The sequence below is a fragment of the Mustelus asterias genome, chromosome 3 (genome assembly GCF_964213995.1).
Source record: "Mustelus asterias chromosome 3, sMusAst1.hap1.1, whole genome shotgun sequence".
Lineage (NCBI taxonomy): Eukaryota > Metazoa > Chordata > Chondrichthyes > Carcharhiniformes > Triakidae > Mustelus > Mustelus asterias.
Genome location: NC_135803.1, coordinates 105,508,590 through 105,530,599, shown reverse-complemented (window position 1 = coordinate 105,530,599; position 22,010 = coordinate 105,508,590). Strand labels below are relative to the sequence as shown.

Genomic DNA, 22,010 nt, shown 5'->3' with positions numbered 1-22,010 from the left:
GGTGGAAATGACGTAGATAGGAAGAGTAGGGGGGTCCTAAGAGAGCAATTCAGGGAGTTGGGAAATAGGTTAAAAAGTAGGGTCACTAGGGTGGCCATCTCTGGGCTGCTCCCAATGCCTCGTGCCAGTGAGGATAAGAATAGGGAGTTGGTTCAAATGAATGCCTGGCTAAAGGACTGGTCCAGGAGGGAGGGCTTTATTTTCATAGACCAATGGGAGGTTTTCAGGAGAGGATGGCACCTGTACAAGAGGGAGGGGTCACAACTAAGTTGGAAGGGCACAAATATCCTGGCTGGGAGCTTTGCTAATGCAGTTCGGGGGGGTTTAAACTAGTATGGCAGGGGGGTGGGGATCAAACTATTAGGTCTATAAGTGTGGTGGCTGGGGACGAGCTTGGGGCTGGGACAAGGCTGGCAAAGAAGAAGAGCACTCTGGGGGAGGACGACCTCACTGAGCCTGGGGGTCTGGAGTGCTTATACTTCAATGCAAGGAGCGTAGCAGGTAAAACAGACGAACTTGGGGCCTTAATGCGCACGAGGAATTTGGATGTGGTTGCAGTGACAGAGACTTGGTTGAAAGAGGGACAGGACTGGCAGCTGAATATTCCAGGGTACAAGTGTTTTAGGCGAGACAGAGGAGGGGCCAAAAGAGGTGGGGGAGTAGCGGTATTGGTTGGAGAGCATATTACAGCGGTGCAGAGGGAGGACAATTCGGAGGAGTCGTGTAGCGAGTCACTCTGGGTGGAGCTTAGAAACAGGAAAGGCGCAGTCACTATGTTGGGGGTGTACTACAGGCCCCCCAACAGCCCAAGGGAAGTGGAAGAATGGATATGTCAGGAGATACTGGATAGGTGCAGGAAATATAGGGTTGTTGTAGTGGGAGACTTCAATTTCCCTGGTATAGACTGGAAATCGCTGAGGGCAGGGACTCTGGATGGTGAGACATTTGTAAAATGTGTACAGGAGGGTTCGTTGGAACAATATGTGGACAGCCCAACTAGAGAGGGGGCTATACTGGACCTGGTGCTGGGGAATGAGCCCGGTCAGGTCTTCAAAGTTTTGGTTGGGGAACATGTGGCAAATAGTGACCACAATTCTGTTAGCTTTAGGATAGTGATGGAAAAGGATGAGTGGTGTCCCAAGGGTAAGGTGTTGGATTGGGGGAAGGCTAACTTTATTGGGATCAGGCAGAAATTGGCAGCTCTTGATTGGGAGAGGCTGTTTGAGGGTAAATCCACATCTGGTATGTGGCAGTCTTTTAAGGAACGGTTGTTAGGGCTACAGGACAAGCATGTGCCTGTAAAAAAGAAGGATAGGAAGGGTAGGATTAGAGAACCGTGGATAACCAGGGAAATTGAGGGACTGGTCAAAAGGAAAAGAGAGGCGTATGTTAGGTCCAAGCAGCTAAAAACGGAGGGAGCTCTGGAGGAGTATAATGAAAGTAGGAAAATACTCAAACGGGGAATTAGAAGAGCAAAAAGGGGTCACGAAATGTTCTTGGCAGACAGGATTAAGGAGAATCCCAAGGCATTTTATTCATACGTTAGGAACAAAAGGGTTGTTAGGGAAAAAATCGGACCTCTCAGGGACAAAAGTGGGGACCTATGCTTGGAGCCCAAAGAGGTAGGGGAGATCCTAAATGAATACTTTGCGTCGGTATTCACAAGGGAGAGGGATGTGTTGACTGGGAGTGTCTCGGAGGGGAGTGTTGAACCGTTGGAGAAAATCTCCATTACAAAGGAGGAAGTGTTAGGTTTGTTAGAGAATATAAAGACTGACAAATCCCCAGGGCCTGATGGAATCTATCCAAGGCTGCTCAGGGAGACGAGAGGTGAAATCGTTGGGCCTCTGACGCAAATCTTTGTCTCGTCACTGGACACAGGTGAGGTCCCAGAGGATTGGAGGATAGCCAATGTGGTCCCGTTATTTAAGAAGGGTAGGAAGGATAACCCGGGTAATTATAGGCCGGTGAGCTTGACGTCCGTGGTGGGGAAGTTGTTGGAGAAGATTCTTAAAGATAGGATGTATGCGCATTTAGAAAGGAATAAACTCATTAACGATAGTCAACATGGTTTTGTGAGAGGGAGGTCATGCCTCACAAACCTGGTGGTGTTTTTTGAAGAAGTGACTAAAATGGTTGACGAAGGAAGGGCCGTGGATGTTGTCTATATGGACTTTAGTAAAGCATTTGACAAAGTCCCTCATGGTAGGCTAGTGAAAAAGGTTGGATCCCATGGGATAAAGGGGGAGGTGGCTAGATGGGTGGAGAACTGGCTTGGTCATAGAAGACAGAGGGTGGTAGTGGAAGGGTCTTTTTCCGGCTGGAGGCCTGTGACTAGTGGTGTTCCGCAGGGCTCTGTATTGGGACCTCTGCTGTTTGTGATTTATATAAATGATCTGGAAGAAGGAGTAACTGGGGTGATCAGTAAGTTTGCGGACGACACAAAACTGGCAGGACTTGCAGATAGTGAGGAACATTGTCAGAGGCTACAGAAGGATATAGATAGGCTGGAAATTTGGGCAAGGAAATGGCAGATGGAGTTCAATCCTGATGAATGCGAAGTGATGCATTTTGGTGGGAATAATGTAGGGAGGAGCTACACGATAAATGGAAGAACCATAAAGGGTGTAGAGACGCAGAGGGACCTGGGTGTGCAAGTCCACAGATCTTTGAAGGTGACGTCACAGGTGGAGAAGGTGGTGAAGAAGGCATATGGCATGCTTGCCTTTATAGGACGGGGCATAGAGTATAAAAGTTGGGGTCTGATGTTGCAGATGTATAGAACGTTGGTTCGGCCGCATTTGGAATACTGCGTCCAGTTCTGGTCGCCACACTACCAGAAGGACGTGGAGGCTTTGGAGAGAGTACAGAGGAGGTTTACCAGGATGTTGCCTGGTATGGAGGGGCTTGGTTATGAGGAGAGATTGGGGAAACTGGGGTTGTTCTCCTTGGAAAGACGGAGGATGAGGGGAGACTTACTTGAGGTGTATAAAATTATGAAAGGCATAGATAGGGTGAACGGTGGGAAGCTTTTCCCTGGGTCGGTGGTGACGTTCACGAGGGGTCATAGGTTCAAGGTGAAGGGGGGGAGGTTTAACACAGATATCAGAAGGACATATTTCACACAGAGGGTCGTGGGGGCCTGGAATGTGTTGCCGGGCAAGGTGGTGGAGGCGGACACACTGGGAACGTTTAAGACTTATCTAGACAGCTATATGAACGGAGTGGGAATGGAGGGATACAAAAGAGTGGTCTAGTTTGGACCAGGGAGCGGCGCGGGCTAATTGTTCCTGGTTTCTCGTTTCAAGGCTTCATTCTATGATCATCTTGCTGGTGCCAGTACAGAGTGAGACTGCGGATAGTTGGGAACCTGTCTCGGGGGCAGGGAATTCATATGGTGTTCGTGGAAGTGGAAATGACTAGGGTTGGGAAGCATTTTCCGATCGGGGCCATTGTGATCTCCTGGACTCGTTTCGATCGCCTCAGGGGGTCGGAGAGGAATTTCCCAGATTTTTTTTCCCCATATTGGCCCTGGGGTTTTTCACTCTGGGTTTTCGCCTCTCCCTGGAGATCACATGGTCTGGAATGGGGGGGTGGGGGTAAGTTAATAGGTTGTAATGAACAAAGCATCGTAGCTGTGAGGGACAGCTCGGTGGATAGGATATTGGTATGTAGATAGGCTGGAAAATTGGGCGGGGATCCTGGATTCAGGATTCAATCCTGGACCGGGGAGCGGCGCGGGCTTGGAGGGCCGAAGGGCCTGTTCCTGTGCTGTATTGTTCTTTGTTCTTTGTTGAGACTCTGAATTGGATTTGATTTGATTGAATTGGAAAAGTATATTTTTTAAAAATTTCCAAGTCAGGAAGGTGAGAGACTTGGAGGTGAATAAATATATTTATGAGAGGCCCAACAGCCTCAGTTGTGATGCCCTTTTGTTGAATCCTCAGACAGTGGGTGGCACAGTGATTAGCACTGCTGCCTCACAACACCAAGGACCCGGATTCAATTCTGGCCTTGGGTGACTGTGTGGAGCTAGCACATTCTCCCTGGTGTCTGCTTGGTTTCCTCTGGGTGCTCCGATTTCCTCCCATAGTCAAAAGATGTGTGGGTTAGGTCGATTGGCCATGCTAAATTGTTCCCGAATGTCAGGGGGATTAGAACATAAGACCATATGAACTGGGCCCTTCCAGCCTGCTCTGCCATTCAGTAAGATCATGGCTAGCCTTTTTGTGGACTCAGCTCCACTTACCCACCCGCTCACCATAACCTTAATTCCTTTACTGTTCAAAAATCTTATCTACTAGGAGGATAAATACTTTGGGTTACGCGGATAGGGTCTGGGTGGGACTGTTGTTGGTGCAGGTTCAATGGGCCAAATCTGTACTGTAGGGATTTATGATTTACAGAATAGCTCATGCAAGGAGAAGGGCCATGTAGGTGGAAACTGGCCTGTTTTCAGGGAGAATTGGAGAAAGTGGGGTGGGGGGGCGGGGGGGGGGGGGGGGGGGTGGATAAATACTATTGTCTGCAGCTGAACCGATTGGTTTCACTGCCAGATGAATGCGGTACTGCATAGGCAGCAAGGAGGTTTTGGTTCTTGCCGATTTTTAGATGCAGCTGAACACAAATTCTGCTCACAGATGTATACTAGATTTACGGCACAAGGCATCCTGCATGATTGAGTTCTTTATTGTAATGAATTATCCAATGATTTATTACCTAGTAGGGATTGTAATCCTAGCTATAGACAGGCTGGCAACTGCAGCATTTTATTAACATCACCATTGTGTCTTTTCACTCAGCTGGCAGTTAGCCCATGTTATAAATGTTAAATGTCTAAAACTACAAAAAGCTGCAAGAGGGGTGGGCTGAAGGCAAGATCTGTAGGGAAGTGTATGACAGAACACAATGTTCACTATTAACTGCATATGCCATGTAAAAACACAGTTGAAATTGTCTTCTTTAAGGATATAACTATCTGCACTGAAAAAGACAGGGCCATTGTAATATAATTTCTAATATTGATGTATTGATAAAGACTGCCTCTATGTGCTTTTGTCACTACTGATCCCAATGAAGTGGGTGAGCAGTGATGGGCAATAATTCTGTCACCCCATTCCTAATTTTCCTATTTCTTGGTTTCATTCATCTGGGTAATAAAGAAACTTATTTTACTTGGTGAATGTTAAGTAACATAAACAGATCACAGACGCACTTAAAGTTCCGTTTTTGCAAAACAACACTTTGAAGGCCAAGATAGGATGTGCTTTGTTTGTTAAATGCTGCTTCACCAGTGACCACCTAAATATTATGTGTATATTAAATAAACACCAGTCAAGAGCTACCTGGAATTCAGTGTCGGCATTTTCAACTATTTTCACAAACTCTGCAGCTCCTTCACACTCATTCTGGTGGGAGAAAGAAAAGTTAGAGATAGATGGAAATGCAAGACAACTAGTTAACCTCCAATGGCATCACACAGTGAGTTAGAGAATATGTCCACACACTTATCTGTCATGTGTCTTTATCTTGTTAATTTTCCCTTTTCTGCTTCCATCTTTCTCTGCTGCTTCTCTCCCCTTACCTCTTTATGCTTCTCTCTTTGGTGGAATAAGGTGCCACCATTTGGAGTGGCGGTTGGAGGAAAAGTGGGAGTCTTCATTGGATTCCCTTCCACTTTCCCACAATCAGTTTTATTTCCACTTGGCAAGCCCAATCCCATCCCCTACCCCCATTATTGTGGGATGTCTTGAAAGATGATGGGTGTCCTGCTGTCAGTAAGAGATGTGGCTGGAGGCAAAGGTCCTTTCTTCAAAGTACCGTTTTTTATGTAACTATATACAGAATTACGGAACATTAGGTCAGAGCTGCTCCTCACTTAGATTCTTTTCTGAGTGATATTATTATGGTGTAGCTCTTTATGTACATGCTCAATGGCTATTATTGGAGTAGTGATAGAGTTAACCCTTTATTCTACACCTGCTCCCCCTCCTCCCTCGCACACGCACACACCTTAAACTGTTTCTAGTGATTAAAGGGATGTTAATCTAAGATTAAATTTCAGAGTTGGGTTTTCTTTCATAGAGGGTCATGAGTCTGTGAAATGCATTGCCAGTGTTAGTGAACCAGAGACCACATCAATCAACACGTTAGATAGGTGGTTCAAGGAATGTTGAATAAAGGGATATGGAAAGAAAGTGGAATTAGGACTGCTGCTTGTGTGCAGATACAATTGAACTGAACAGCTTCTTTCAGTGTTATGATCTCAAAATAATTCCTTGCATCCCCAAACCCATTCACTTTTCCACTAGCCATTCCCTCAAGTTTGACACAAGGGTTTATATCTAGTTGTTTCATAGCATATCTTTTACTGATGTGTAAAATGACATGTGTGCACTTTTACATGTAATGTATATTTTGCTTACCTTTAGAGAGAGATTCTGTTTCACATCAACATTATTGCTCAAATTGATGCTCCCCTCCTCAAAGTAATGAGCCTGAGGAATGAAAAGTTAGAAAGAAAACTGAAAAGCTTAAACTATTTAGAAGGATAAACATTTCCATTTCTTCTCTTTGCCAATATTCCGTACAAATTTACCTCACTAAGAGAGCAGTTAGATAATTGACTTTCACATTCTGATGAATATTAACAATCAACCTGTTGGCACAAGACCAACGAGTGGGCTGAGGATGACTCCTCCACTGAGACAGCCATTCCGCTTAGGGGGAATTCAGCAACTCTGTAGGGAGGTGAGGATCTGGAACTCATTGGGCGGAATTTTCCCATCCCACCCGCCATGGGAAAAGTCTACAGACCATGCAAAGGTCTGTTGAATTCAGATGGGAATTTCCAGTCTTGGGGCGAGCGTGGCCAGAAAATCCCACCCAATATTGAATTGGAAACTGACCCTGTATTCCTGCACTGTCACATTGAATTGCCGTCAAAATTATTTTCTCGCAATTCTCTCCCACGAGTTAGTTATGTTAAAAACTATGGTACAGAGAGAAATAATACTTTGCAAGCATCATCCACAAGGTGAATATAGGTAAAGGGAGATCTGGAAAATCTTTTAAATCCATGATTTGTTAATGAAATAGTAAACTAGCTTTCTGTAGCATCATGCATTGCTCAAGATGTATAGTCAACAGTACTGTTATTTATCACGTGTAGCATTAATTATGTGTATTAATCAACTCTCCTTGTCATTGCTTTGCTAGGTTGCAGTTTAATATGTTAAGTTTGTTATTTTTCTGCTTTATTAGAATTAGTGAAGAAAGTGTTATTCAAGTTAGGATCTCCTTATTACTGGAATGGTTGTTAGTCAGCGATTAATGGATATCTTGCAACTATCATTTAGCCTTTGGTAGATAAAAGATGCAGGTTACAGAACAATAAAAGGCAGAGCCTATTGAAACATGGATGAAAGATTCAGAGAAGCACCTATGAAGTTTTAAAATGTAGTTCAACTGAATAGTAGCTGGGAATTTTAAAAGCCATCTTAGCATTTAAAACAGAATACCTCACTGCAAGATCATATGTTTTTGAATTGAACTCGAACATGGTGAATAAGGGATGGTGGTTGGACTTTGAAAATTATGCCTTGAAAGAAGGCCTTTGATAAGAGCATAGGAACAGGAGCAGGACTTTTAGCCCTTTTGAGTCTGTTCTGTCATTAAATAAGATCATAACTGCTCTGCCACCTTATTCCATATGCCTTTACACAATCTTCTTTAATACCTTTGGTTAACAAAAATCAATAAATCTCTGATTAAAAGTAACAATTGCTCTTGCATCATTGGTCATTTGCAAAACCACCCTTTAAATTTAGAAGTGTTCCCAAATTTCACCCCTTAAAAACCTTGCACTAATTTTAAGACAGTGCGCTCTAGTCCTGGACTCCCCAACCAGCTGAAATAGTTTCTCTCCATCTACATGATCTATTTTCCTTGAAAACTTCAATCAAGTCAGCCTTTAAATCTCTATGCGCTGTCGGGTTATTTTACTTAGACAGTGATGTTAATGATGTAAGCATGACATCAGGATCAGATAACCAAGAGAGTAAGACACAGAGCACTCTGTCCAGATAATACTTACTGTGAGGTCTTTGTGGTAAATAGTTATAAATAAATATTTTTTAAGAAAAACCTAATACAGATTATGTCCAAGTCGCTCATAATGTAAGAGAAACTTCATCGAGCTAGTAGACAACACAAGTAAAGGGCAACAAGCCAAATCATATGCTATAGAATAAAGTCAAATCATATGCTACAGAATAAAACCATAGTCTGTAATCTCTCCTCTTAGTTTAATCCCTGGAGTCCAAGTATTTTTCTGGTAAATATATGCTGTACTCCACTAATCACATCCTGCCAATGAGAGAACCTGCCCATAATCCCTACTTTCTGTCTCCTATACAGATATTTCAATACCAGATCAACCATTGGCCTTCAAATCCATGAGCTTTAACTTTAGTTAACATTCCCTTATGAGTGAGTAGTTCTATCAAATAGCTGTAAAAATTTGAAAGGCAAAAGAGCTATTAAAGGATGTAGCTTCCTGTTTGCAGTATTCACATTTTTAAAAATGGGAAGTAACAAATAAGGGGACAGAATATGTGCAGAATAATTTGGACTTCGGGCTAGCCAGGGAAGCAATGGAAAAGGAAATGAAAGAGTCTGAGTAGGGTAAGAAATGCAACATATTGTGCTTTGTAAATTAGTAAAACAAAAATGGGCATCATCTGGATGGCTATTCTGCTTGTAAATTGTTGAAGGAAGAAATTGAGGCATCACACCTCTCAGCATTGACTATTTTTGGTACTACTCAGGTAAAAAGAAAATATCCATATCTTTTAACAACATAATCCCTTCATCAATCCAATAGCTTCCTGTTGTAAGTGTGGACTCAGAATTTACTCTTACATGTGGTTTTGCTCCCTTCAGAAGGAAACTGGTCTACTGAACATACTTAATGCTTCAAGCATTAACACAGGTTTTACAGAATTGATTTTTTTTTGCAAGTGCAAGTAGGTTAATTAACTTGAGCAGTGATGTGCAACCAAAAATTAGTGAACAAATTTTGTCTCCACAATGTAGTGAATAAATTCATCTGAGAATAATGAGCTGAAACTTGCAGCCAAACTTTTATTCTTCTTGCATAGTATGTACTTCATTTAAATTTGTTTTTTTATTGTTGTACAATAGAGAATTGTTAGGGTAGTCAGTTAGCAGACATCTGTAAGACCTGTGCTTAAATGCAGGCACTCACATCAAACAGTTTGTTAATTAAAAGAACTCGAAATAAATCATATTAGAAATAAAACTAAAGGTTATAAGGCTGAGCTCAGATAATGATGACTGCTGTGTGGGACATTGGCTCCTGAGATTATGGAAATCTAACAAGTATTTGGTGAAGGCCGTACAATACAAGGTTTATAGGTAGCTGATGTTCTGCTTTATTTACCTTAGCTTTGTGAACTATATCATAGGAGATGGAATAAGCTGGATAGAATCCACAGTAAGCCGGTTTGTACGTGTTTTCTTGTTCACTGCTGTTTGATGCCATTACAAATAAATGGAAGAAAGACCAAAAGAACACCAGAAGGCTAACTAAATTATGATGTACTAACTCAAGAGCTTTATAAATGTCAGCAGCAGCTCCTGAATGACTGGAACCAACTGCCAGATAATTATTATTCTCTAAATGTAAAGACTTTAGGTCATCTTTTAAAACAAAAACTTGAGAGGGGAATTGGGTGGTAAGTTAGCACAGATCATTGGGACCTGGATTTAAATTCAGTTTATTAGCACATAGATAAAAGTCTCACTGTAGTCTCTCTGGAAAATACATTTGGGGAAGCAACACAGTCCAAGTTAGTATGGTGTTACGATGACCACAAAGGACATGGGGACTGTTGATAGATCTGCCTATGGGCTTCGTGGAGTATGAACTTCTTACTGAGTGACCAGAGGCTCGCCCAATGAGAAGTGGACAATGGGGGCTCATCAACCAGCTGCTAAACCCGGACCATTGTTGTATGTCCCAAGGTGTAGACTAGCTATAAGCCACATTTGCGGCCCTTCTCTTTGGTACAGAATAAAAGGTTTTTGGTGATGGGAAACTGGCATTTGGCTGAATTACTACATATGGTCTCTCAGTACAGACTGTACAGTTCAATCGCCATGATAGCATTGGTCCAAACATGAAGGGAATAATTGAATTCCAAAAGTGAAGTGAAGTGAGATTTCAAGGCAGCATTTGACCAAGTGTGGCCACAAGGAGACCTAGCAAAATTGAAGTCAGTTGGAATTGGGGAAAACCTCACCACTGGTTGGAGTCATACCTAGAACAAAGGAGGATGGTTAAGGTTGTTGGAGGCCAAGAGTTCCTCAAGGTATTGTTCTAGGCCCAACGATCTTCAGCTGCTTCATCAATGACCTTCCTATCAGAATGGGATTGCTCGGTACTGATTGAAGTGTATTCAGTATCATTTACAAGTTCTCAGATACTGGCCTGGGCAACATTTGGGTTTGGGCAGATAAGTGGCAAAAAAAACATTCGTGCCTTACAAGCATTGGCATTATCATCGCTAAATTGCCCAGCAAAAAATCCTGAGGCGGTTTACCATTGATTTGAAACTGAACTGGAACAGCCATATAAATATTATGGCCACAATCGCAAGTCAGAGGCTGGGAATTCTGTGGAGCATAACTTACCTCCTCGCTCCACCATCTCCAAGGCAAAAGCCAGGCGTGTGATGAATTACTGTCCACTGCCTGGATGAAAGCAGCTGCTGTAACATTCAAGAGGCTTGACACCAGAACAAAGCAGTGCACTTGATCACCATCCTATCTATTGCCTCAAACATTCCACCACCAGCGCACAGTGTGTACAATCTACAAGATGCTCTACAGCAACTTGACAAAGTTTCTTCCAAACCCACAATTTCTATCATCAAGAGTACGTGGAAATACAACCACCTGCAAGTTCCCTTTCTTGCTGCCCTCCATCCTGACAAAGAAATATAATCGCATTCCTTCACTGTTGCTGGGTCAAAAATCCTGGAACTCTTTACCCCACCAGCATTGTGGCTATACCTACATCACATGGACTGCAGTAGACTGTCAAAAAGACAGCTCACCATACAAGAAATCAGAGCAGGCCCCTTGAGCCTACTTCACCATTCAATAAGATTGTGGTTGATCTGATTTTAGACTAAACTTCATTTTACTGCTGGTTCCCTATAATCCTTGACTCCTTTGCTGTTCAAAAGTCTATTTAATGCAGCCTTGAATATATACAATGAATTGACTTCCACAGTTCTCGTGAGTAGAAATTAACAAACCTCAGATAGAAGTACCACCTCCTCATGTCTGTCTTAAATGAGTAATCCCATATTTTGAAACTGTGCCCCTAGTTATAGATCCCCCCATGATGGGAAAAGTCCTCTCAGCATCTACCCTGTCAAACCTCCCTCAGAATCTTGTATGTTTTAATATCACCAACTTCCTAAGGTTAATTAGGGATGAGCACGAAATGCAGGCTTTGCCTGTAATGTCACATTCCTGGTATGAATTAAAATGTAAGAAGCAGGTTTGATCTCTGGTCTGTATAGAGCTAGTTGATTTCCCTTAGGTGGTCAAAGTGGATCAAAAATACATCTGTGGTTCCAGATTAGGGTGCAATAAACTAAGTATGATATCCACTCTTGGTCACTATCACACATACTGCACATTCCCCTGTATGAACTTTAAATTGTGCTGTTATATCCCTTTGACCAGCTTGCTGACACTGATTGTGCTTGTGTGAATAATAGCCACTTTAGTGAGGTACCAGCATTGCTTAAGGAATCCTGTCCAACCATGAAAGTCTCCAACTCGAATGAGAAATGGGCATGAGAAAGTTGACAAAAGAAAGGGATGAGTAAAAAGAGAAATAAAGTTCTTATTCTGAGCACAGCCTTGCTGACGCTATCTAAGCAGTTAGTTCCCTTGACACGTGTGACTTATGATTTAGCTGTTTTACAGCATGTTTTGTCCACCTCGTCAACACAATCTTTGGGGAAGTTTTTCTATCCTGGTAATATCATTTTTGAAGTTGCACAGATAGGGTTCTTTCTGATCAACATTCCCTACCTGGATACTGTTGTTTAAACTTTATTTATTAGTCACAAGTAGGCTTACATTCACACTGTACTGAAGTTACTGTGAAAATCCCCTAGTCGCCACACTCCGGTGCCTGTTCGGGTACACTGAGGGAAAATTTAACATGGCCAATGAACCTAACCTGCACATCTTTGGATTGTGGGAGGAAACCGGAGCACCCGGAGGAAACCCATGCAGACACAGGGAGAATGAACAAACTCCACACAGACAGTGAATTGAACCCAAGATCCTGGCACTCTGAGGCAGCAATGCTAACCACTGTGCCACTGTGCCATCCCGCTCACTGAAGCTGTTGCTCTAACAGTATAGGTTTGAAAGTTATGGCATGTGATGTATTACATGTTTATTGATATTTGCAAGGCATAAACTGTATGAATCACTGCATAATATTAAAGGTAGTGGCTGAAACTCTACCACCTTGCCCGCCATGGAATTGGCATGGGTGAGGGTCCGACAATGGAAATCTCCGTTGACCTCGGGAGGGAATTTCCGTTCTTGCTTGAGTGAGGCTGTAAAATCCTGCCCAGTGTCACAATTAGGTGACTGATGTGAAGTGTGTGTGTTTGTCAATACTCCCTTCAGAATAAGTTCATTCTGTCATAAGACATAGGAGCAGAATTGGGCCACTTGACCCATCGAGTCTGCTCCGCCATTCAATCATGGCCCTCTCGACATGAATGCTAACATTGCATTTGCCTTCCCAACTGCCAACTGAACCTGCACGCTAACCTTAAGAGAATCTTGAACAATGACTCCCAAGTCCTTTTTGTGCTTCTGATTTCCTAAGCATTTCCCCATTTAGAAAATAATCAATGCCTCCATTCCTCCTTCCAAAGTGCATAACCTCACACTTTTCCACATTGTATTCCATCTGCCACTTCTTTGCCCACTTTCCTAACCTGTCCAAGTCCTTCTGCAGCTCCCCTGCTTCCTCAATACTACCTGTCCCTCTACATATCTTTGTGTCATCTGCAAACTTAGCAACAGTGCCTTCAGTTTTTTCCTCCAAATCATTAATCTATATTGTGAAAAGTTGTGGTCCCAGCACTGACCCCTGAGGCACACCACTAGTCACCAGCTGCCATCCTGAAAAAGACCCCTTTATCCCCACTCTCTGCCTTTTGCCAATCATCTATCCATGCCAGGATCTTACCCTTAACACCATGGGCTCCTAACATTTAACAGTCTCCTATGCGGCACCTTGTCAAAAGGCCTTCTGGAAATCTAAATAAATCACGTCCATTGGCTCTCCTTTATCTAACTTCCTTTTTACCTCCTCAAAGAACTCTAACAGATTTGTCAGACATGACCTCCCCCTATCATACCATGTACTGAGAGGCAACAACAACAGTAATTCAATTTTGAATCTGAGGTGTTTCTGTTGGTTTGGATGGGAAGTGGCGCCATTTGATTATTAGTCCCAAACAGCAACTGTTTGCACAATGTCCCCTAAATAAAAACCCAATGTTGAGCATTTTCTTACCTGCACCTTAATCGTCCCTAAGACTTCAGCATTTGGTGGGCAGAGCACAAGTTTCCATTCAGATTTCCAAATGCCATTCCTGAAAGCAAAATTGATAACAGAGACATTTTACAGTCAATCTACTAAAACCTAAGGGGACAAGGAAGTGATTGCAAGTACTGTGAGACAGATTTTGGGTATGCTCTCTCAGAGAAATGTAACTGCAGTAGCCTCAGTGTACTTGATAGTGAACTTAGTGTACTTATTAATAGTGACAGGGATGAAAAATAAGTTGGGGGGAGGCAGCGGTGCTTTGCTGAGCTAATTCAATTTTTACTCAGTTCTTCCCTTTAAAATATAATATAACACTTCAAAATATAATATTGATTCTATCATACTTAATGCTAGAATTATGAAAGACATCATTTCATGTGATTTCTAACCTGGAGCTGAAATTCTTAAGTGCCTCCCAATCTGCAATTAACTTCTAACTGACCCCTAGATAACTCTAGACTTAATCAATGGATCACAAGTCAATTAGTTATTTTCTATTTTGTCATCTTCCCATGTTTTCACTTGCCTGGGAATCAAAGATAGCAGGGTTACAACCAGGCATCATAACATGAAGATCCTGGAGATGGTACCAGATTCTGGTCAATGTGGAGACAAATGTTCATTACAACATGTTTTCCATGTTTGACCGTGGGTGGCATGTGGGTTGAGTCTTCAATTAGTGAAAGAAATGCAAACTTTTAAAAATAATTAATCGGATGTGGGAACCTATTGTTAGAAAGACATGAAATGTTCCGGAAATAATATCTTCTGAGCTCTTTGTAAAGAGATGTCAGGGTGAGAATTTTAACCCTTCTTCCAAGTCCATATGAACAAGAAATTGTGCACTGACAACATGCAGATTGCCATGTAGTCTGTTGCCCAATGATACTGAATCTGTTTTAGGTTGTGCTGGTACAGGAATACAGTGCAATATGTTCACACCAGGATATTTAGGGACTGTGTTCTGCATTAATCAGAGGGATACCCTTTAACAAAAGAAGCTATATTTAACCTTCTCAAGTGGGTATGTTAGGTTCAATAAATATTTTTGGTAGGCTGGAGCCAATAATTTAACCTTGGATTTTTTCAGTGGCGTGTTCCATTTGAGGAGGCCTTATGTGCATGTGACATACTTGCATTTTCAGTATCAAAGGAATATTCAACTCATCAATGTGAGAATTCATTCTCCATGCATGTATCTTAATATTTAACAAAAGACTGTTTCAAGATATTAACTTTTGTTATTTCTGCACGAAGCTAATATAACATGAAAAAAAGAACCATAAGGTCAGACGCAAGGTATGGCTGCTCTTCCCCTTTAATTCTCAGATAGTATGAACTGTTAAACTGTGCAGCTTCCTGATGCTGATAATCCCCAAGTAACGTTACTCAAGTAATCTTTGTTGGATGTTGTGCTTGTGCAGTTATCAGTTAAGAGATCAATCTGAGCTGTGACGCCCCACAAGGTGGAGTAGCCCTTTGACCATCTCAGTTTTGACTCAAAAGTGAGTGGAATAGGGTACCTTGGAAATTCTCAGTGATGGAAATGTACCACAACAGGAAATTGATGTTACCAGGAGAGGCAAAGAGACAACAAAAATTAGAGATGTCTAACCAATGACATAAAGTTATTTGGATTACTTTAGAATATGTCTAATAGATTATATATGATTGAAAGGAATTAAGTGCATTACATACATATAACTTACCAGAACTCATTTCGCTGATATTTGTGAGATTCAATGCAGGCAGTGATAACTTTCTCATTGCCATAAATTTTTGCATATACCTGCCAAAGAAAATGGCAAAAATTCAGCAGAAATTAATGCAAGAATTTTCAAGAGCAATAGGAAATAATAATTGTGCACAATAGAGTTTAAAGTTTTTATTTATTAGTCACAAGTAAGGCTTACATTAACACTGCAATGAAGTTACTGTGAAATTCCCCCAGTCGCCACAGTCCGACACCTGTTCGGGTCAGTGTACCTAATCAGCACGTCTTTCAGGATGTGGGAGGAAACCTGTCTGTGTGGAGTTTGCACATTCTCCCTGTGTCTGCGTGGGTTTCCTCCAGGTGCTCCAGTTTCCTCCCACAGTCCAAAGATGTGCGGGCTAGGTTGATTGGCCATTCTAAATTGCCCCTTAGTGTCCCAGGATGCATAGGTTAGAGGGATTAGTGGGTAAATATGTAGGGATATGGGAATAGGGCCTGGGTGGGATTGTGGTTGGTGCAGACTCAATGGGCCGAATGGCCACTTTCTGCACTGTAGGATTCTATAATTCTATGGAGCACCCGGAGGAAACACATGCAGACAAGAAGAGAACGTGCAAACTCTACACCAACAGTGACCCAAGTCGGGAATCGAACTCGGGTCCCTGGTGCTGTGAAACAGCGGTGCTAACCACTGTGCTACCGTGCTGTGTATAGGTGAAATAGAAAGACTCCCTTTGAAATCACAATGGCTTAGGGAAGTTGCTTGTTGAACCATGCCAATGAGGTCCCCTGGTTCAGTCAGTGCTAAATTAGATAATCTCAGCTGGGTGATAGTATAATTGGCCTGAATGCTTCCAGTTAGAGAGGTGAAAAATCAGACCGCGGTCCGCCTCCTGATTACCAATCAGGTTTCTACCTCTGTCCCATCTTCCCTCCCACCAACATCTTCATCTGTCACAGCTTACAGCCTTTATTCTCACTGTGGACAGCCATTAGCAGTCTTTTCCCCTGGTTTCTATGGCTATGACTCATCTTTCATTCCCTCACCCTGCAGTATAAATATCTCCCACTTTCTGTGCCTTTTAGCTTTGACAAAGGGTCATCTGGACTCGAAACGTCAGCTCTTTTCTCTCCTTACAGATGCTGCCAGACCTGCTGAGATTTTCCAGCATTTTCTCTTTTGGTTTCAGATTCCAGCATCCACAGTAATTTGCTTTTAAACAATAAAGAAATTTTTTTTTTGCTTTTCCAATTCAATCAAATCAAGTCCAATTCAGAGTCTCAACAAGTTGAGACATTTCCGATCCAAGCTGACAAGACAGGGTCTGCAACCCCTGCCTTGGGCCTGATATACATGAGCCAAGCTGATTGGAGGAGGCGCAAGCCTTCCTCCTCCCTCCAAGGCTTGATCTCATTTGCATCTTAGCCAAAAGGCCGAGATGCCACCTTTAAAAATTGCTTCATATGAAAATGAAGCTTAAATGAAACCCCAACCCCAACCAAGCGCAGCATCTGCATAACTACACTTGATCTTAGCCAAAAGGCCGAGATTTTAAAATGCAGTGTCTTTAAATCAGATGTAGGGAAAGTACAGACAGTTCATATCACTTTTGTAGTGATGATGAAACACTTTAAGAAGTGTGTCACAGGGTCGAAGTGTTTTGTCAAGTGTCAACATAATCTGATCTGTTAGGACAGAACCAGCCTTCAATAATTACCAATGCTTAGGAAAGGTCACATAAGTTCCTAATAAGAAAATGACAGATTTGCATTCATATGGCACTTTTCACAACCACCAGATGCTGCAATGCACTTTTTACAGCCGATAAGTACTTTTGAAGTGTTGCAATGTGGGAAACACGACAGCCAATTTGCATACCATAGAACAGTACAGCACAGAACAGGCCCTTCGGCCCACGATGTTGTGCCGAGCTTTATCTGAAACCAAGATCAAGCTATCCCACTCCCTATCATCCTGGTGTGCTCCATGTGCCTATCCAATAACCGCTTAAATGTTCCTAAAGTGTCTGACTCCACTATCACTGCAGGCAGTCCATTCCACACCCCAACCACTCTCTGCGTAAAGAACCTACCTCTGATAAACCATAAACTCCCACAGGAAAAGCAACCTGGTAAAGGCCAGATAACCTGTTCATTTGTGATAAAAACAGAAAATGCTGGATAAACTTAGCAGGTCTGATTGAGGTTAAATAAATATTGACCAGGACATAAGGGATATTTCCCCTGCTCTTCATTCAAATAATGGTGCCACAGAATGTTTTACATCTGCCCGAACAGGCAGGTGGGGCCTCAGTTTAACAACTCATTTGAAAGATTCCCTCAAGTCCTGCACTGGACTGTCAACCTTGGCTTTAGTGCTGAAGCGCTGGAATGGGACCTGAACTCAAAAAACTTTGTGATTCAGATCAATCGAGCCGCGGCTGGCTGAAATCCAGTAATGCTCATTGGAAAGTTATCCTGCTGCGATGGGGGGAACAAGTGAACTCTGGCAACTCCCCCTCCCCCCTGTCTCTCAGCGTACCCACACTCACTTTCTGAACTCGGGGTAGAGCAATAACCGGTTAAGCAACCCAATACCTAGTGCACCACATTGCAGCCCTTTTATCCTCACACACTCACTGTCTAGGCTTACATATGAGGAATAGCTGCTTCTGCAACATAGGGTAGAAATATACCTCAGTGAGGATCCAGCACCTAGTGATGAGATAAAAATTAACAGAAAAGGATGAAGAAGAGGGAAAGATCTAATGATTATTATACAATTATTAATCTTTCAATTCAGCTATCATAACACATCATAATATGGAGCACACTATCTTATGACTATGTAGTGATTATTCTCCATGAGTTGGGGAGATACATATAGGCTTTCTGAGGCTGAGTTGTCTACAAAATGAGAGGAAATTGTTCCATGATTTCCCATATGTTAACCAGGTATGTCAGCCATGACGCAGTTGGCAGCAATCTTGCCTCTTGAGTCACAAGGTTCCATGTTCAGGTCCCACTCCAGGTCTTGAGCACAAAAAACAAAGCTGATGCCCTGATACTCTGATACTCCAGTGTAGTACTGAGGGAGGGCTGCACTGTTGGAGGTGCTGTCTTTCAGATGGAACATTAAACTGAGCCCCCACCTGCCTGCTTAGATAGATGTAAAAGATTCCATGGCATTCTTTTAAATCAACAGTACAGAAGAACAAATTATCGAGTCATTACTACATTGCCGTTTATGGGAGTGCAAATTAGCTGCTACGTTTCCTACATTATAACAGTGATGACACCTCAATTTTGATTCATTGGCTGTAAAGCGCTTTGAGCCATCTGGTGGTCATGAAAAGTGTTATATAAATGCAAGTATTTTTCTTCAGGCTATACCCTGAGTACTGCTACTTGCCTTGCTGGTAATGTGTTTTCTTGGGGTCACATAGCATGGTTTTCCAGGCTGTACACACATACAGACAGACATCAGGATATGGTAATGGGAACAGTGTATTTTCTGGAGGCTACTTACAGAGCAGTTTCCACATGGGTAATGCTTCTTCACATAACTAGTGAGTGCACTTTCTACAGCTTTCCTCCAGCTCTCCAGGGAAGTCTCAAATGCACATGGCTGGATGTCAGAAACATTTTTGTTCAAGTGATCAAACTTAAATGAAATCTTATGCACTGGATCCAGAAAGTAGCCGTTCCCAAGGTCACTGTGTTCTGTGATTAGCACCTAAAGAATAAACAGATCATGAGTTTATTGAACAACTGATTTTCCCGCATCATAAGAATCATATTCCTTACCTATTTTAAATGTCAATAACTTGTCCCCCTTTCACATGGATCATTTAAAAATGATGCAGATTTGTTAATCTGGAACATGAATAAAAGCTAGTTGCTTCAAAAACACTGGTGCTTCTGTCAATTAAAGCCATTCGAGCCCACAACATCCTCTCAGTTGTGTTCTTCAGATAAGATACATTGAAGTACAAAAGAATAGCAATGGCCAATCTGAAAGGAGATCCAAGTATCATAGAATCCCTACAGTGCAGAAAGAGGCCATTCAGCCCATCAAGTCTGCACCGACCACAATCCCACCCAGACCCTATCCCCACAACCCCATGCATTTACCCTGGCTAGTCCCCCTGACCCTAAGGGGCAATTTAGCATGGCCAATCCACCTAATCCACACATCTTTGGAGTGTGGGAGGAAACGCATGCAGACATGGGGAAAAATGCAAACTCCACACAGACAGTGACCCAAGCCGGGAATCGAACCCGGGTCCTTGAGTGCTGTGAGGCAGCAGTGCTAACCACTGTGCCACCGCGCCACCCAAGTACTAACTGATTGCACGAGATTTATATCCTAGACCTCTGGTGAGATTCGAAAGACATAATTTTGAGAAATCTTATAGAATTTATGATCAATTAATATCTAATTTATGCTGTTGTATTTTAATTAAAATATATTTCTGCAATGAAAGAGCTATTTCCTTTGAGATAGCTCATATTAATATTTGTAAATGAAGTCTCAGAATGTTTAAATATTTGCAAGGGCCATTGGGAGAGTGTTGATGTTTTCAGGGGATGTGGTGTATGTTAATAGTTAAATGGGGCCCTTGGGTGCTAATAAAATGAGTTCGTATTTGCAGAGGTTTTTGAGAATGTGTTAATTTTCTCAGAATGTGCTCATATGGAGGGAGACTTTGGGACGTACTTAAAATTGAATCTCTGAGGATGTGTTAATTGTTACTAAAGTCCCTGAGTACGTGCTATTTGCAAGGGGATCTCTGTGAGTTATTAATAATTGTAGGAAGATCCTAAGTGTTGGTTAATATTTATAAGGAGATGCCTGGGAATTAACTAATGCTTGTAAGGGGGTTCCCTAAGAACGTGTTAATATTTGCAGCGCATCCCAGCTTAGGTAAAGGTTTGAAACCTACTGATTTTTGATCACAAAATGTTATTTTGCCATCTTGTGGTTGAGTATCAAAATAACAATGGTTAGTTAAAAATTCTATCCCAGGTACACAGAAGCACAATATTTATGGTGCAGAAGGAGGCCATTCAGCCCATCATGTCTGTACCAGCTCTCCAATAAACATTTTGACTTTGTATCATTCCCTTTTCCATGACTCTGCACGTGCTTTTATTCAAATAATCATCTTGAATGCCTTGATTGAACCTGCCTCTACCACGCTTCCAAGCTGTACATTCCAGACCAAACCATTCGCTGTGTGAAAATTTTTTCCACACATCACATTTGCTTATTTTGCAAATCCCTTTTAAATCTGTGCCCTCTTGTTTTTTTTTACAAGCAGGAACAATTTCTCCCTATCTACTTTGTCCAACTCCCCCTCATGATTTAGAACACCTCTATCAGATCTCCTTTTAGCCGCCTTTTCTCCAAGGAGAAAAACTCCAATTCCTTTTTTTGTAACTTAAGTTTCTCATCCCTGGAACCATATTCTTGTAAACCTCTTCCGCACTCTCTCCAATGTATTCATGTCCTTCCTAAAGTGTGGCACCCAGAACTGTACACAATACTCCAGCTGAGGTCTAACAAGTGTCGTATACAAGTTCAGCATTGATATGATTAATAAAGCCTAGGATACTGTACGATTTATTAACTTCTGTCTCCGCCTGTCTTGCCACCTTTAGTGACTTTTTCACATATACCTCCAGATCTCTGCTGCTGCACAACCTTTAGGCTGTAGCCTTTATTTTATGTTATTTTATATACTCTATGTTCTTCCTGCCAAATGAGTGACTTCCACTGTTCTCTTAATAGGTATTAATATAAGTAGATAGTTCCATGGCTTTGGCTCTAGAGTTTCAAGAGGTTTTCAATACTACTCTCCTGGCTTTCTCAGTTGAACACAGTAAGAAGTTTAACAACACCAGGTTAAAGTCCAACAGGTTTATTTGGTAGCAAAAGCTACACAAGCTTTCGGAGCCTTAAGCCCCTTCTTCAGGCGAGTGGGAATTCTGTTCACAAACAGGGCATATAAAGACACAAACTCATTTTACAGAATAATGGTTGGAATGCGAATACTTACAGCTAATCAAGTCTTTAAGATACAAACAATGTGAGTGGAGAGAGCATTAAGACAGGCTAAAGAGATGTGTATTGTCTCCAGACAGGACAGCCAGTGAGACTCTTCAGGTCCAGGTAAGCTGTGGGGATTACAAATAGTGTGACATGAACCCAATATCCCGGTTGAGGCTGTCCTCATGTGTGCGGAACTTGGCTATCAGTTTCTGCTCAGCGACTCTGCGCTGTCGTGTGTCGTGAAGGCCGCCTTGGAGAACGCTTACCCGAATATCAGAGGCCGAATGCCCGAGACTGCTGAAGTGCTCCCCAACAGGAAGAGAACAGTCTTGCCTGGTGATTGTCGAGCGGCGTTCATTCATCCGTTGTCGCAGCGTCTGCATGGTTTCCCCAATGTACCATGCCTCGGGATACCCTTTCCTGCAGCGTATCAGGTAGACAACGTTGGCCGAGTTGCAAGAGTATGTACCATGTACCTGGTGGATGGTGTTCTCACGTGAGATGATGGCATCTGTGTCGATGAGCCGGCATGTCTTGCAGAGGTTGCTGTGGCAGGGTTG

At 42.4% G+C, this 22,010-nt stretch overlaps 1 protein-coding gene across 1 annotated transcript in view; it reads right to left on the bottom strand.

The window, feature by feature from the left end:
- LOC144491855 (F-actin-capping protein subunit alpha-2-like) overlaps positions 1-22,010 on the bottom strand; it is a 41,348-nt gene that overhangs the window by 1,027 nt on the left and 18,311 nt on the right. Inside the window, exons 5-9 of the mRNA XM_078210146.1 lie at positions 18,925-19,131; positions 15,391-15,470; positions 13,649-13,727; positions 6,426-6,497; positions 5,346-5,408 (exon numbers count right to left, since the gene is read on the bottom strand). Coding sequence (XP_078066272.1) covers positions 5,346-5,408; positions 6,426-6,497; positions 13,649-13,727; positions 15,391-15,470; positions 18,925-19,131 — 501 coding nt within the window. The remainder of the gene's footprint in view (positions 1-5,345; positions 5,409-6,425; positions 6,498-13,648; positions 13,728-15,390; positions 15,471-18,924; positions 19,132-22,010) is intronic.